The sequence below is a fragment of the Megalopta genalis genome, chromosome 2, assembly GCF_051020955.1.
Source record: "Megalopta genalis isolate 19385.01 chromosome 2, iyMegGena1_principal, whole genome shotgun sequence".
In the NCBI taxonomy this organism is placed as follows: domain Eukaryota; kingdom Metazoa; phylum Arthropoda; class Insecta; order Hymenoptera; family Halictidae; genus Megalopta; species Megalopta genalis.
Genome location: NC_135014.1, coordinates 39,321,108 through 39,338,074, shown reverse-complemented (window position 1 = coordinate 39,338,074; position 16,967 = coordinate 39,321,108). Strand labels below are relative to the sequence as shown.

The following is a 16,967-nucleotide window of genomic DNA, read 5'->3' as shown; positions in this document are numbered from 1 at the left end:
TCCAAATATTAAGAAAATGTCGGGAGAAAATGCGCGTAGTAACGAGCGAAGAATATGAAATAACCTTAGAATACATTTTCAACTCCTAATATTTTTCAAGGAGGAAATACATGATAATTCGTCGATGCAAATAAAAATAGTGGAAAACAGTGTCTTTAACGATTGCAGACGCTCTTCTCGAAGACTTGCAGACAAGTGTGTCGAGAAGTGCCACCCCAAGCCGAGGAGGCAGAGCACTCTCACCCCAAGTGGAATATCGCGTGGCTGCAAATCCAACTAAGGTGGTCTCCGAAGGCAGGTAAGCGGATCTTAAAAACATTTTTTGTCGTGGAAGTGCTAGTTTTAATATTAATTAAGTGTTGGAGACGTGAACCTCTGTCAAACAATACAGTATACCCTACAGTATACTACTTGTCTTCAACTTTTGAATTTTTTTCGCAGCACTCACCAAAATGATTTCCTTCAATAAAAAAGATATCTGTGCAGAATTTGAGTAATGTACTCTCGGGTTCTTGAATAAATGATCATAAAATAAATTTTCTCGAATATCTTCTAAATTATTGATTATATCCAAAATCATGTTAGACAAAATTTCTGGATTTGGACAGATCACGTTTTTTATGTTGCATTACTTTTTTTCGTGCACCGAATGATTTACGGGAAAAATGAGGAAAAAGCCAAAAATAAATTAAAAGTATCTACTGTTTTTCAATTTTCAGAACTAAAGTGAGCTTTGATTATTTTTTATCAATAAAGACTAAAACGAATGTGTAATTTTATATCCGTTTCAAACGAATTACTTTTTATCAATCAAAAATCTTTCTCAGAATTGTCGGAATTACTGTGAATTATTGTATAATCAATAAAGATGATTTGCTTATTAAATTTTATTTTTCGCTACCTTTGTAAATGACAGCCACCCTAGTGTACAATTCATCGGACTTTCAATAAAAAACCAGGAGACGAATTTCGTTTCTTGTTTTAATTTGATCGTATCAGAATACTGCAGTTACGTCAGAATTTTTTCACGTGATATGTCAGCTATAAGAGAAATAGATATAGTGACCCATTTTTCAGCAGTTCAGTCTTTTCTGAATCGTTCGAGATATTTTTGTGCTGTTTATTTATTAACAGAAGCTTTCTCGCGAATGTTAAAAATACGAAATACTGTGTTTGCTGAAGCCTTTCTAAATTTAGATGTGGAAAGTGTGAAAGAACGGATTTATGAAACTTCGAGCACTACGTTCAAAGTTTGTGTAGACAATGAAACACCGATGGGAAAAGAAATAGAGTAGTTAAATGAACTTGTTTTCGCAATTTACAATTTCTTCAATTCGCAATTCATTCTACTACTCCTACTTGATTTATGCAAACTTATTGGAAACAAATTTGTTGTTTGTCTGCAATAGAAAAATTACATGTATTTTTTTCCATACGGAAGTTTTGCGATTATAAAAGTATTTGCTCATATATTTGTTTAATTGAAGTTATTGTTTTCTACGTTAGTTTTTCCTGTATACTGATTGTTTTTTAGTATTTGCCTTTTCAACCGTAAAAAACAGATACTTACTCCAGTTGATTGTTTTTCTTTGTCTTTATTTCACGTTATATGTTAATTTTGCTTCTTTTCATAAAACTCATATGTTCATCAATAATTATTTAGTAAAATTTCAATATATTATTATTAAATATATATATACATATAAATTTTGCTAAAAAAATCAATAACTATTATTTACTTCTATAATACAATATATATCAATCATTATAATATATACGTTATTATTAACTTTTACTAAAAAATATATATATAAATACAGATATATTATTTTTAATGTTGTCTTAGCTCGTATCTGATGTTATCAAGAGTCTTTATACTTTATTATCATTTATCAGAATTTAGATATTAAATAATCTTTCGAAAGTCTTTGTAATCCTTCGTATGAAAGTATTAATGTATTCTCGTACAACCATGCAGTTACTGCTTTTTATTGCCAGTTTAAATTGAGCGTGGGCAATCTTGTTTCAGACCCATTTCACCAAATCGAACGACCATGACCACCACAGAAAAATATGTGAGCAGTGGGCCGAGCGGTGGAGCGAGTGGTATACCTGGCTTAGAATTCATCGACTCGGAATTGCAGAATGTAAGTCTCTATTCCTAAACTAATTTCACCAAAATATTTTCAATTATATAACACAGGGAATTTTGTTTCCACTAATCAAGACAAAGCTGTCGATTATACGTAGCAATGCAATCACAAAATTAAATAAATATCAATAGGAAATATCGTTTATAAAATTCATCGTTTCTCTTTGACGAAAGGTAGAATACACTTTATAAATGTGTTTTGTTAACGTTATATGCCACATATCATTCCAGTTGTTTGTTATCAATTGACACGTATTATTAGTAAGATACAACAAAGCAGAAAAATTGAATAAACGTTAAATGAAAAATTACTTCGTAATAATTAGTTGTAACTTCAAAAGGTGTTGAAATACTTCCGAAAACCACTGTTATGCCAAGTGATCTGTGAGTGATGACCTGTTAGAGGGATTAGTTCACTAGACAATGGTTAAAAAATTGTTTCCAAAAATTGCAATTGGTTGCCATGATAAATGGATTCAAAAATTATGTTCAACTTTTTGATCTGGGCCTAAAACAAAAATTTTAAAAATGCATTTTGTAGATCTCGGTAACTTGTTTACATGCTCTTAAATACGTAGTTCTTACGATATTCCAATATTTATGAAAAAATGGATTCTAAATTACTTTTCTTTCTGCAAAGAATATTATTTGCTATACATTTCAGAATATGAATAAGTTTCAATTCAATTACATATAAAATCTTACTAATATTAATAAATTACGTAAATAAATATTAAAAAGATTTTGTAGAATGTTCATGTAAAAAGTGTAAGAACATGTAGCTTCATCCAATTTACGTCCGAGAGTTAAACGACTGTAAACGTTCGAGGTAAAATTATGGCAAAATAAGAAGCTAATTGTGTCATTCGTAAATAATGAATTTTTCATACGGGTGTCGCGTTGAAAAATTGGAAACGCGATAAACGGTGCGATAGGAGCGAATACATGCATACGTGGTATGAAGTATTTATGGTGCACACTAACGAGCGCGTAAACCACAGGCTTTCAAACTGGTATACAGCTAAAAGGTAAACTAGGACGTGAAGTCTAAGCAAATTATATCTCTTTATATCTCTGGTTTTTCTAGTTGAAGCTGTTATTCCGTATGCAAATGAGAATAGGCGGCGCCCATAGACGTGCGAAGGGCTTCAGGCTGAAATTTTATCCAGTGATCGCGGGATGCGCATAGCAAATTACACTCGTAACTAATCTACATTTTCATTGAATGCTAGATCACGGGGCAGGAAACTCGCAATTACCAACGATCCCTTTCACGCATAATTTAGCATCTTCCAATAACCAATATATCACGCTAAATGTCGGGCTTTGTGACATTGAGTACCGGAGGAAAACTGCTTTCTCTCGTTGTTACACAAGTAACGAATTCTTACCTTCTCTAGAATCTCCATTTAAGTACATGTACACTTACAGACAAAAATTAAGAAACTTTACATGTCGCTAAAATTCGAGTATTCCATATTTTAACAAATATAAAGCTCATAAATTAAAAGGTTATACCATAGTAAAGCATATAACACATTGTTTATACTGCAATATACTTTTATTTGTGGTGCATATGATAAACAAAAAGAATAATAAAAATAAAAAGAGATAAAATCAGAGTAAAAGATTAAAAAATTATAAAAAATAAAATTACTATTTTCGGTAGCATAATACAAATTTTTATCCTATGTTAAGAACACATCCAACATTCTACATTTAAGAATATGCATCTATGTATATGTATGACATGTATCTTAAATTTTGTCGGTAAGTATATATTGGAAACAGTTTATTAGTGTTGGTGACTTTGAAAAATTTGTTTCAATGTAATCATTGTTTAAATACGTAATATAGCTATATTTTATGTTGCTATTATACGTCATTATATTACATTACAATTATACGTTATACATATATTACTATTATAGTGCAAACCATTTAACCCTTTATATCGGTGGATTTTCTCGAATGATCTTAAAAAAACTCGAACGTATTTATTCATGAAATAGTAATTCAAAAAATATAAAGACATTCTGTTTGTTCTGGAAACGTCCCGTTAACGTCCATATCTACCATATACGTCCCCGTTACGTTCTGTAAATGTCCTAAGATGATCCCAGTTACAAAGTACATAGAATGTCCTAAGGATGTTTAGAAGATATTTCTAGAAGAATAAATTAATAAAATACTTTTAAATACATTCATAATGTTTTTGAAATATCGCTGTAACGATTCTATTGTAAATTCTAACGATTCTATTGTAAAAACGATAGCTTATCATGAAATAATTTAAAATCGATGTGAATATTTTGACCATAGCGACATATACCATGATTGAATTTAAATGAAATCAAGTAAAAATTTATAAAAAATGAGTACAGAAAGTTAAAAGTTTGAAGAAATTTAAATATACTACAAAGTTTTGTAGAGTTGCTGAGTTAGTTTTTAGTGTTTATTGCAGACCTACATATGTATTTTAATATACAGCCATGTACATGTAGCAAAGGTAATATAGTTTCAATATTATGTAAAAAAGTTTACGAATTCTTCAAATTTCCAATTTAGCTTAATTTATCTCAACTCCAGTTTTTCTTACAAGAAAACGTATTTAAGTTACTAATAATTAACTTTAATGAGTCTGTAAGAAATAGTTTTTATAAACTAAAAACTTTGAAAAAATGAAAATCAATCTAGTCAATGTCATAAATATCTCGATAAAAACATGTAATTATATCTGACGGGTGCGAATAGTTACTGAAGGCATTAGTCGTAAAAAATTAATATCGTTTAAGGTGCGGCGATAATTAGTATCGCCTGGCGATTAAAAAACAATTTACAACACGCAACACGGTATTATTATAGAAAATATGGTAAAAAATTATGTTACCTTCTACAAAACAAGTTTAAATACTCTTGTTTGCATAAAGTAGAAGAATACGGCGCATTTAATGCTAATTGATAAGTAAAAATTAAAAAGTAAGAATTCTCAAAATACCTGTATTTTGGTTCATAGATCGTACACGCACACTACTTTACGTGATAATGAATTAACTAATGAGTACTAAACATTCCAAAGAATATTCAATAGATCATAAATAGACTGCAAATCTTTATTTAAAATAAGAATTATCTTCATCGATTACAACTAGCATAAGTCTACCAGAAATTTCTTTCTTTCGTTAACGATTTCAGTAAATTGAAAACAACACATAAAAGTCCTTGAATTCTTGTAATATTTTCATCGTTTTTATCCATTTTTATTATAAATGCATAAAATCCGCAGTCTAATTATAATAATTTAAACAAATTTCTTTTTACTCTTTAGTTTAGGATAATTTCAACGTGGTCCCTTATCATTTATCTCAGGCAATTTTATTTCGAATTGCAGTCTCCAGATTTTAAAAGTTTGTGATCTTAATGCAATAACTGCGAATTTGACGCAACTCCTGTTTGTTGTAACTATGGTAAAAATTTTTATTTTCCAGAAAGAACCGTAGCCCAGTAATGAGATTTATATGATTACTCGTGCAATAAAAAGGCTTAAATTATTCAGATGAAGGGATTTTCAAGTGGGAGAACAATTACTTTCTAACGCTATGTTTTATATATTTCAAAGGAGCGCAAGTGATTAAACAGTTTGCTTAAGTATTTAATTGATCATATATCGTGTCGAATGGCAAATTGCGTGCCTCATGTAACATGTTCTATCATCTAACAGTTAAATTTTAACACACATTGCAAATGTAATGTGATTGATGAGTGGTTCAACCCACATACGTGTGCGAATCAACGTGAATAGCAATTTATTCGATGTTATCATTCATGAAAGACTCATTGACTATTTATATTGTTCTTGTACAATGTATACGAATGGCATTATCGTGGAGAATGATGGTGGAAGAATAGTAATACTGATTGAAAATGTCACGATCAGATTTCAACGATACGCATTTACATGAAAAATATTTTTTTTTATTTAGGTGCAACCTGGCCAGAGCAAAACGATCGCCTACAAACAGGTGTCGTATCAATACAATAAGAGCCTCGATGGAAAAACAGTTGGTAAGTTCAATTTGATTTTAAATATGTATAATCAAGTAAAGAAAAATGTCCGTGGCACATACACATAGTTATAACTTGCATGTCATTTTTGTTACATGTAGGATGCAATAAATCCTGAAAAGATTCAATAAGTAATGTGCTCCTTTTCATCCAAATAATAAAAACGGTAATGTGCAATTATGATCAAAACACATGGTGTTCTAATATTAATTAATAATAAATACCAAACTAATTTCATTAGATGAAGTGAGTTTCAACAAATATTTACATTTTCAATAATAAAATACAAATATATTCATATAATCATGATGAAGAACATAAAGAAATTTTTTTAAAGTAAATTATGTAATATACTCAGTAGTTGCATTTATTTTTTATTGTTTCAAGTAGTATTCGCAAAAAGATTGTAACTCTGATGAAGCAATAAAGCAGGATAGTTGGAAATGATAGAAGTGTAGAAACGATTTTCCATAAATGGTCTAATATTTTAAATTATTTTCTTCTGTCTATTTTCTGTGTAACCTTTTTGAAATTAATCGAACCAGTAGTTTCAAATTTAAATGCAGTCTTACGCAGTCTTACCTAGTATTAAGTAGGTCATAGATGAAAAGCACGAAAGTGTAAATTAACGTCAATGAAGAGGGCATAACTAAGAGAATTACTATAACGTTGAAAGAAGTATCGAGTCTGTCGTTTCATAGTTAACATTTTCGTATAGAAATGAGTAGGATAGAGAGATAAACCTATTAAAACAACAACATTTTTTAATACCACAATAACACTAATACTAAATGCAATATTATTTATTTAGTTAAGTACGTAAATTATCAATATTCAAGTAAATATTACAAATATTTATGTTGAAATAGCGTGCACATGATTTCTATTGTAACATACTAAAATTATAATAATAACTATAGTATAATAATATAATATAATAAAATGGTGGATATATGTATGTATATCCTTCAGTGAAGAAGTTTATTAAAGCAAATCTTATAGAAACGTTTCTCTAATTTCAGTAGCTAAGAAAGAAAAAATCAGAAGTCAGTCATTTTGATTGGTTTGATATTTCTAGTGTATGTTTAATGTCTACACATCCGTGTGTGTGTAGACATTCTATTCGGATAATAAAATATTCAGATAACAGAAGGTTCTGTTATTAGAATATTTGAATATTGTGTCCTCTATTGTAGTTGATGAATATTGAAATACATAGTTCTACGTTGCAATACGGCTTATACAACTTCTGGAAACTCTAAAACGTGTTCACGAGGAATCGCGCGCAAGCGCTGGTGCGTTTTGAGTGATCGTGGAAGGAAGGAGAGCTGGTCACTCGTGTCGCTCCTTTTAAGGCGCGGAGCGGCTGTACAGGTATACTGTCAATTAACAATGAGAACGACAAAACGAGGGAGGTTCGATACCTGCCACGAGATGAAGTTTCTCGCGATACTTCATTCTCAGCGAACCATACTCTGTTCGCGAAACTATTATCGTATGCACCGCTGGTTTCCTTGCGCATACGTATCAGTGAAAATCTTCGCTGCTGTAACTTCAGAATTGTATTCTATCATATTGTGTTTTCATCTGCTTTTGAACGGAACGATAGATACGTTTAAATATGTAAATTTTTCATTTATATTTCTGTCAGTTTATATTTCTGGAAGTTTCATCACTCGTTTCTTATTTCTCAGTTATGTCGTAACCCTTTTTAAAATGTAATTTTTATCATGGTGCGCATGTGTAAACATTACAAGACGGAAACTGCTTGCATTAATTGCAAGATGAAGGAGGTTGTACTTCGACATTTATCTTTTGTCTTAATAATTTTAATCACTTGAAAATAATACAACAGTATTCTTAAATTCTTGGAATAGTTTTACTTATTTCAAGTAAATTTTAAACTATATTTAAAATTAAGTAAAATTAGTTAAACCATATTTGATTAAATTTAAGCTACAGTTGTTTTCAATAATTAATTCCAAATTTATTCCTGAATAAACTGAAATTTAATGGGAGAGCGGGTTAAAGCAATAGTTATATAACAATATAATCTAAAATCAATGGATTCTTTTTACAATGTTTCTTTAAATTACTCAGTCAAGAATGAATCTTTAAACATTAACAACAAAGAAGTTGTAAAACTGCTGTAATCCTTTGAGTTGCAAATTTGAAATGAAAAGAACAATTGAAAAGCGCATAGAATTTTCATGAAAAATTTACGCATGTGCAAGAGACCATAATGAAGAGGAAGCGATAACGTCATCATACAGAGAAAATTTCTGAACCGGCCGACTCTGCATGTCAGTGATGCAGCGGTGTCTGCGTTGTTTGCGGTAACATGCGGCACACAACCATACCCATATTAGGGCTGCGTATAACAGAAGATTGACCCGATTTCTCCGTCCCTCTGTTGTATCCCCAATGAGAAAATAAGGAAGACGAAAAATGTGAATGGCGATGGAAGCAAAGAAAGAACACGTGACATTGAGACCCAAGGATGACCATTGTCGTCGGGTCACTGGGTGATGGTCATTCATCAGAAACCTGAATTTCGAGAGTAAACTTATTTCAAGCTGAGACGAACGTAGTTCCGCTGTACGCTGCATTAGTATAGAAGCGATGCAGTCAATACGATACAATGACGGTCACTGCATTCAATAATTATTAAAAAAATTAATTTATGGTTTCTAGATAGGCGCCCATGAGCAATGAAAAATACAAATAAAAATTAACACGCCAAATTGAAGCGCCACCGATTAGAATCGAATATGTGAAATATGTCTGAAAGGAAACATAAGTTTTTATTGATTTTATGTCAAATTATTTATGTCAAACACTTTCAATGATGTGTGATTTACTGAGTTTTATTATTTATTCTTATTAAATATAATAGATATTTCTGAAATTAAATATAACATTATTAAAATATTATTAATATATTGTCATAATATCATACACTATAACAGATACAGTTTTATGAGTTTTTTAAGTCATAGACTACAATTTATTATTATTTGTACTGTCATATAATGTAATACACCCACCTAATAGACCTAGTTATATACGTTTTTTGGATTCATAGAATTTTAAATTGATGAAGAATTCTGCAATCCACAAAACATATAAAACATTTTCTTTCATAATGAATAGTGCACAAATAATAATGATATGAATTAATTTCGTGTTTTGACGATTTTAGCTCATTTTGCATCGTTCTGTGTCGACGCTTTCACACTTTCCATTTCACTAGTTTCAGGAAATATTCGCTTGTCGGTAGAACAAATTGTAAAATTAATTTCCATTTTATATTTCACAGATTCCTGGACAGCCCCCGACAATGCTTTAACCAACAGCAGCTCGGCCTTGATGTAAGTGCTCTCCAAAATATCACGCGTATTTGGTTCATTGCCAAGAAAGCCTCGTTTCTTCTTCGAATGCATCCTGTTACGCAGGATTTACAATGGAAGACGTCAACGATGCAATCGATTGCCAAATTGTTCTTAATCTATCAACTAGGTAGTTTAGCGAACATAAACACCTTTATTATTTAATTAACTGTCACGAAACGACAAGCTTCTATATGATGTGCTTTATGCCATTATGGCAATAAATTGAGATAATTACAGTGATTGAAGTAATTACTGCGCCTGTAATTAAGTTGCAATAATCATCTTCATGGCTATAATATTTTATTAAATGCAATTTATATTTTATTAATTATATTTATCCTTTTGCAAAACGAAGTAACTGTTTTGTAGATCATGTTCACTTGATTCGTTTGAAAATGAGATTCGCCCATTTGTAAATTAAATTAACTTAATCATGATTATCTGTAACAAAGTTCATATCAATTTAAAAATTGAATAAAAGATGAGCAATTTTGATCTGTGGGAGGATTCATTTTATTTGTGAAAAGGTGAATTTGATTTCCAACAAGATGCATAAATAATTAATATGATCTACAAAACGATTCATTTGAAAGTGCAACAAGGTGGAGATGATCTAGAAAAGGATCAATTTTTAGAGCAAAGTCTGTATCACATTGAAAACTTGTATTACTTGTTAAACATTTTCATTCTACGTTACAGCGACGATATTCGGGAAAGGACTTACGAAGAGACTTCATCGCACCGTGATGTGGAGCCCATAGATAAATCTGTCAGCAGAGAGCTAGTGAGTGCTCAAATTAACCAAAACACTGCGAATTCTATAAAGCCCCAGAAATTATAGCCACTTACGCTGATACAATATTTGTGATCCAGGTATACAACGATGGATACACATCCCGAATGAAACGAACTTCCCCCTTACCGCGCCACGGTACTCACAAGGAAGTGAAGTACGTCAATGAGTCTTCGAGTGAGTGTCTTCAACAACAGAAACACTCTAATCTCTGAATTTCGCGATCCAACGGTAAACTGTGCATTTGTTAAAGGCTACCAAACGGAACCAGTGGAGTACGTCCCGGTTCCATCGCCGTCACCAGCTATACCTATCAACCTGGCACCAGGTCCCAATACGAAAGTCACAACCACAATCAAGACGTACACGTACGAGCTGCCAGGAGCACCTGAATCGTACCTTCCAGGTGGCAACGTGCCAGGACCCGTTGTGCTCCCGGGCGACCAGACCATTACGTACACGTTACCGAAAGGCAGCAGCTCAGCGACCGACAAAATGGTCACCTACCAAACCATAACCGAGAACGTACCGCCTAGAACACCGGTTAGGTATGGCAGTCCAACGCCAGTCGTGGACATCACGAAAAGGTCCGCAACCTTGCACCAGGAGAAATTCTTCCGCGAAGAACATCTGGAAGGCTCGCCCGGTCAACCGACAACAGTCGTCTATCGCCCCGGCTCTCCAGAAAATAAAACAACGATCACGCGAAACGAAAGATACTACGCGGTCGATGGTACCTACCCCAATGGCTACAGGCCTGGCGATCGACCGGATTATCCGGACAGTACCATTATCAGTGTAAATCAGCCGCAAACGATCAACGAGAGTCACACCACCATCAATCGGATCGAGGAACACTATCCTAGCAGGTCACCCTCCAGCGGACGATACCCGACACCTGATAAACCGGGAACACCGGTTAATTATTACACCTCACCGCCACAAACCACCCCGCCGCAGTCCAGTACGACGATATATAAATTCGCGAACACGACCACGACCATCCCACCGCACAAGAATGCCGAGGATCATGAGGTCTTGTTACCGAAACCGTTTCCAACCAACGGAGTTCAGGTTTGCCCCTCGAAACCTACCAACGCAGAACAGTGCCCGCCGAAAAAGTTGGAAGAACTTATGGCGTCGTTCTCGGACACTGAGGTAACATCTTCAAAAACATTGTATTGGGTTGGGGCGCGTGAAACGTATGTTCATTCGTGAAAAATCCTTTTCCCTTTTTTCACTTCAATGTTTAACCTTTTCTATATAACGAGTCAGAGTCGCGACGAAGACTTAGAACATAACTGATTAAATATGTATGTTATTAATTTCTTCTAAATCGAAACAAAATTAGATTCTTTTGTTATTAAAATCTGGGGATGAAAGTTCTAATCAACTGATCTGTGGAAGAAATCATATTACAAGGAATTAATACAAAAAATCGGTCACAATGACCAGTTTCACATTTCCTATTTGAAAACAAATTTCTTAATTCAAGCTTAGATTATAATAAAAATGCTGGACAATCTGCGCAAATTCAATATTCTCATTCTTATGAAGCAATACGCATTAGTTACTTTCATTTTTCGGTTGGTTTAACACCAATGTTAACGTCGTATCGACTGTTTGGTTGTTAGTAGTATTATTTAATAATTTTAGTAAATTGAAAATAATATATTGACATTCTTAAATTTTTTTAATCTTCTTACTATTGTGACCTTCACTTACTCAATTCTGCCATAAATGCATAAAATTCCCTTTTTAATTAGCTACTTTTTAGGCTGAAGATTATATTTATGTATATGTAGATACATGCAACTTGGTATTCAAAAGTTTAGAATGTTTTCAATTTGGTACTCAGACGTCGAGTCTGAATTTATATTTCATTCTCTCATTTTGGTATTTCCTGTATTCAAGTAATAGGTGATTGGTTACATTAATTACAGAAGGGCGGCTCCTTCTTTATGAGTAGATGTTTGCGTATTATTTTGTAGTGTCCTGATCTTAGTTTTGTCATAATTATTCTCTCCTTTTCAGTTATGTTGTGGGTTGGCATTTGTTGGATGTAAAATGTTTTACATTTTAACCAATTCTTAACTTACGTGGTATTTAATATAAAGTATTGTAAAATAGAATAAAAAAAAAAAAAAAAAAAATAGTAGTTTATATAAAGTGTAGAATTTTACTATGTATCAAAAGGTATAATCTTATTGTTAGAAGAAACACGAATTTTAAACTGTATTTTATTAGTATCATTATGTATCTTATTATTCCAATATATTTCAGCGCGAAGTATTAGAGGACATCGAGAAACGAGAAAGGAGCCAACAGAAAGAATCGCCTGCTACTAAAAAAGAAGTCGACTTCATACCCCATTCGCCCCCTAAAATAAAAAGTAAAAACGTCGCTGGTCCTCCAGTTTATTACCCTCCTGGTTCAGCAGAATTTACCAAGAAGGAAGAATCGAGCATGGCAATGTCACAATCTGGTGTAAGTATACTATGCCTAAATCGTTCTTTCGTCCAACCCTTGTACGTTGTTATACTCATAATGTTATAATTAAATTAAATGGTCTATACAAAATCGAAATTATTTAAGTTAATCGTTTGGAATAGATGTAACATAAAAATGTAGTTTTTTTTTAATCGTTTGAATAAGTCAAAAATAATATAACAATATTCTTAAATCTTTGTAGTGTTTTCACAGTTTTATATTTCACTTATTCAGTTTTATCATAAATTCATAAAATTCTGTCTAATTATCATTCATTTAATTCGAAGGTAAAATATCGTGTCAACGTCGACAATAATATATACTTTTAATATACAGTAAAATTTATATATATATATATATTGTAAACATTGACTTTGCCATCACATAAAAATTTCTCATATAATCGTTTAAATAAAATCGATTATAATAATTTAGAGCATAATGCCAATTCAGAGTGAAAATTATTTAAATTTTTTAAATAAAATGATCAGTGAGTGTTGCATCTCTAGATCGAGATAAATGTTTATTTCTTCATTTTACTACTTCATGGGATTAATTAGGTATCATTCAAATTTCAATTCGAAATTTTGAAAACAGTTTACCCTAGTAATCCATTATATGAAAATGTAATGAAAAAAGGTTTTACAATTTTCATCGTGAAGTAAATTTTGTATTAAAATGGAGATCTTAACATATTCTATTGTTAACCCTAGCATGCTTAAGGGATGGTAAAAAAATGTCCACAGAATTTTAAACATGTATTCTTGTTCTGTAATATTCTTTTATAAATTTTGAATATTTTATTTTTGCAAGTATCTAAATATATTATTTAACTTTTTCTTTCATGGATACAAAATGAGACTCTCTTAAGCAGACCTTAAAGTTTCTAATAATTTAAGCATCCTAGAGTTAATAAATCTACTGAAAACAAGTGAACAATATTTAGAGAAGTCTTCAACATGATTATGCTGCATTTTTTATTCATTTACATGCCAAATTTTCTACTTACAAAAATCTATTTACATTTTTCAACTAACATTAAGAATTCAGTAAGCATCCTGGGATATTAGATACTCTACTCTACACATCATTTAAAATACAACCAAATAATATTTTATTCATGCAGTAAATTCATAAAGTATTTTCAATAAAATTCACAAAATTCCTTATACTTAAAAATGATGAAATAATCTTGAATTTTCGGAAAAATTCGAATAAAAATATAATAAATTGTTTATTTACAGGGTGGCTGGGCAAAATCTAAGGGAAAATACGAATACGAAGCGTCAAGTAAGAGCAAATCGCAATCCAAAAGCGGCGCTGCTGTGGTCCCTGTGTGTCTTCCCCTTTGTTGTGCCATGCCGTGTTCAGTTATGTAGTTTATTTAATATATCGATATATATACGTTAGGTTTACAGATTCGAAATTGTACCTCAAATTATTAATCTTCCATTATTCGCATAACGTGAAAGTCAAATTGCAAATGCAAAGAAAAAAAGAGAGGAATTTGTAAGCAAAAATTAAAATTGTTATAAACACAATATTTTCGATATAAATCATAAATTATATGTCTTAAGAAACAGTTTCTGAAAATGTTTCTCTAATTGAAAGTAAGTAAAAGAATTGTGTGCGACAATATGCAGTCGTCTAAGTGTTATCGTTTTAATCAATAATGTAAAATACTGATCTAATTACTGTTTCATTTTGTTATATTTACCGTAAATAAGAAATTTATTTATTTTTTTCTTCGTCATCATAAAAAACCGTTTAGTCTTTACTATCATCACGTTTATTTACACTTTGTTTTAGTTATATGTTACGAAATTTGCGGAAACTTACCACTTTTTTCACATATTTCAAAAAATATATGTGGCCACACGATAGGGCTATCGTTTAACAAATAATTTATTATTTATATAATTTTGTATCATAATAATGTTAAAAATATTCTACGTTGAATTTCTTTACTACTCGAACGAAATTATTGCATCATTTTTAATTTTGAGTTTTTATACTATATCAACATACTACATACCACATATAAAGTAAATAAATCATAATACAGTAACTTTAGCACAACACATTGTAGTTTAAAATAATCTTAACATAAATGAATTTAGAAACATGATATAGTAGTAGCATTAAGTTTCCCTTGTGGCTTAAAAATATGCCATATAATAATACTGTGAATTATGGTGCTATAATAATTGTAGTGAACGAAAGACACACGAAATCAATGTACTTTTGTTGTGAGCATAAGTATATGTATATACAAACAGTATCTTTAAATATGTGTCAAAAATTGTGCCATGTCGAAACACGTATTATCAAGTAATAAGAATAGCTTCTACTTTAATAAAGCAATTTCCTCTTCTTAGAAGCGTGATTGCATATTTATTTTCCCTTTGTTCTCTGTCATCTGTAATACTGTTCTTAATAATAAGTTATCGCATTGACTTGGGAAAAATATATCATCTTTTTAATAAAAATATACAGCGTACACAGTGGCAACACAGAATATTGTATCCTGAAAAAAATTGATTGCTTTGTATCAAATCCTAACAAATACATTACACATGCTATGAAATGTTTCATTGTATTTTATGTGATTTATCAAATTATTTGGTTTTATATTTTATATTTGTTTGGTTTTATATATTTATTGTGATAGAACCATAGCCTGATTACTATCATGTTCAGAACTTTTAAATAATATAATAAAATTAAATCTAAGAAGTGCAATATGCTATGCTCTTTGAGATTTATATTAATCTGTGCAATAAATTAAAGGATTAAATATTGTAATGTTCCTTACATTTACAAAACTATCATAAGCATATGCATCAGCCTCTGCATCCCAGATACACCTTGTACCCATTTTTACCCCAGCACCATGCTGCTCACCCAAAACCACATTTACAAGATATTTGTAACGTTTGAAGTTCAATTCTAAAAGTACGCAAAAGATCATTTGTGTAATGGATTATTAACCTAGTGCATTTGCTTCAAAAAGAGAATTTCACCTTTTACTTTTTCTCTGATTATATCAGCTATGTCTTTAGTCCATTGAATAGCTTCTTGAGCATCATATACTTTTGTGGAAAGCTGATCGAACAATATATTATGTATAACTTCTTTAGCTCTCAGTGGTTTAAACCTGCGTAAAACATTTTTGTTCTACATAGTTGTATCGTGATTATTAACTCTTTAACTACACAAGTCTTAAATCAATTTCAATCGATATATCGAATCTAAGGTTTTTTAATATTCAAAAATGTTTCGATACTTTTCTGCTCTTAACAAGTCAAATTTTTGTAGCAGCCATAACTTGACAGTGAATAGCAATACTTGCTATATTTCAAATTATAACATGCTGCGGTCAAAGAGTTAAACATAGAAATAATTTTTTATACTATAATAATGTTTATATGAGTGCTCAAGCTTGTTATTATAGTGTTTCTTAAACATTTAATATTGTATTTATATAACCCTTTTGTAAATATGTAAATATAATATAATATTATTTGTTTAGAAAAGAAATGGAGCAAAAAATTCGATGGCAAAAACAAAAATATGTTTTGGATTATTCGAATAAATAAAAGTACTTCTCGTGCAGTTGAGGACGTATTTGATAAACCGGTTGTTCAGCAGGTTCTTCTGATTCTGCAGCTTCAAGAATTTCCAAGTTAACTTGACTTTCCTGTGTTTCTTCTATTTTTACTATCTGTGATTTAGATTCATCCTTCTCTTCGGTGTCAGTTTTGGTCTTTTCTGGTGCAACTGATTCAAGATCTTCATCTCTTTCTTCCTCCATTTACTATAATTTACAGACGATTACCCGGTCTTTTCAATTAGCTTAGGTTATACCATCTGTCAAATTGCATCCATACATAAACAATGATGCGGTGACTTCAAAATGAATAATACATTCGTCAGCCAATCAGGGCAAAACAATTTTTACTACTAATTTCGCTCACGGAGGGCACTGCGACCAGAGAGCTTGCAGAAACTTAATGCGCGGACTCCTAATGGAACGCGGCAAAATTTAAATTCACTTCTACTCAAAGGAACTTAC

General features: G+C 31.3%; 2 protein-coding genes across 2 annotated transcripts in view; one reads left to right on the top strand and one right to left on the bottom strand.

Annotated features, from left to right (window-relative positions):
• Positions 1-15,272, top strand: part of LOC117219414 (uncharacterized) — a 28,631-nt gene extending 13,359 nt beyond the window's left edge. The window contains exons 3-11 of the mRNA XM_033468566.2: positions 169-298; positions 2,030-2,147; positions 6,136-6,217; positions 9,537-9,588; positions 10,309-10,393; positions 10,483-10,579; positions 10,656-11,560; positions 12,686-12,889; positions 14,137-15,272. Of these exons, the coding sequence (XP_033324457.2) occupies positions 169-298; positions 2,030-2,147; positions 6,136-6,217; positions 9,537-9,588; positions 10,309-10,393; positions 10,483-10,579; positions 10,656-11,560; positions 12,686-12,889; positions 14,137-14,271 (1,808 nt within the window). The 3' untranslated portion in view covers positions 14,272-15,272. The remainder of the gene's footprint in view (positions 1-168; positions 299-2,029; positions 2,148-6,135; positions 6,218-9,536; positions 9,589-10,308; positions 10,394-10,482; positions 10,580-10,655; positions 11,561-12,685; positions 12,890-14,136) is intronic.
• On the bottom strand, positions 13,834-16,851 carry LOC117219415 (dynein light chain Tctex-type protein 2B). Its single transcript, XM_033468567.2, has 4 exons — positions 16,498-16,851; positions 15,916-16,049; positions 15,708-15,841; positions 13,834-15,419 (listed from the first exon to the last, which is right to left on the bottom strand). The coding sequence occupies exons 1-4, from the start codon at positions 16,704-16,706 to the stop codon at positions 15,372-15,374; spliced, it is 525 nt and encodes a 174-aa protein (XP_033324458.2). The 5' UTR covers positions 16,707-16,851; the 3' UTR covers positions 13,834-15,371.
• Positions 16,852-16,967: the final 116 nt, after the last annotated feature.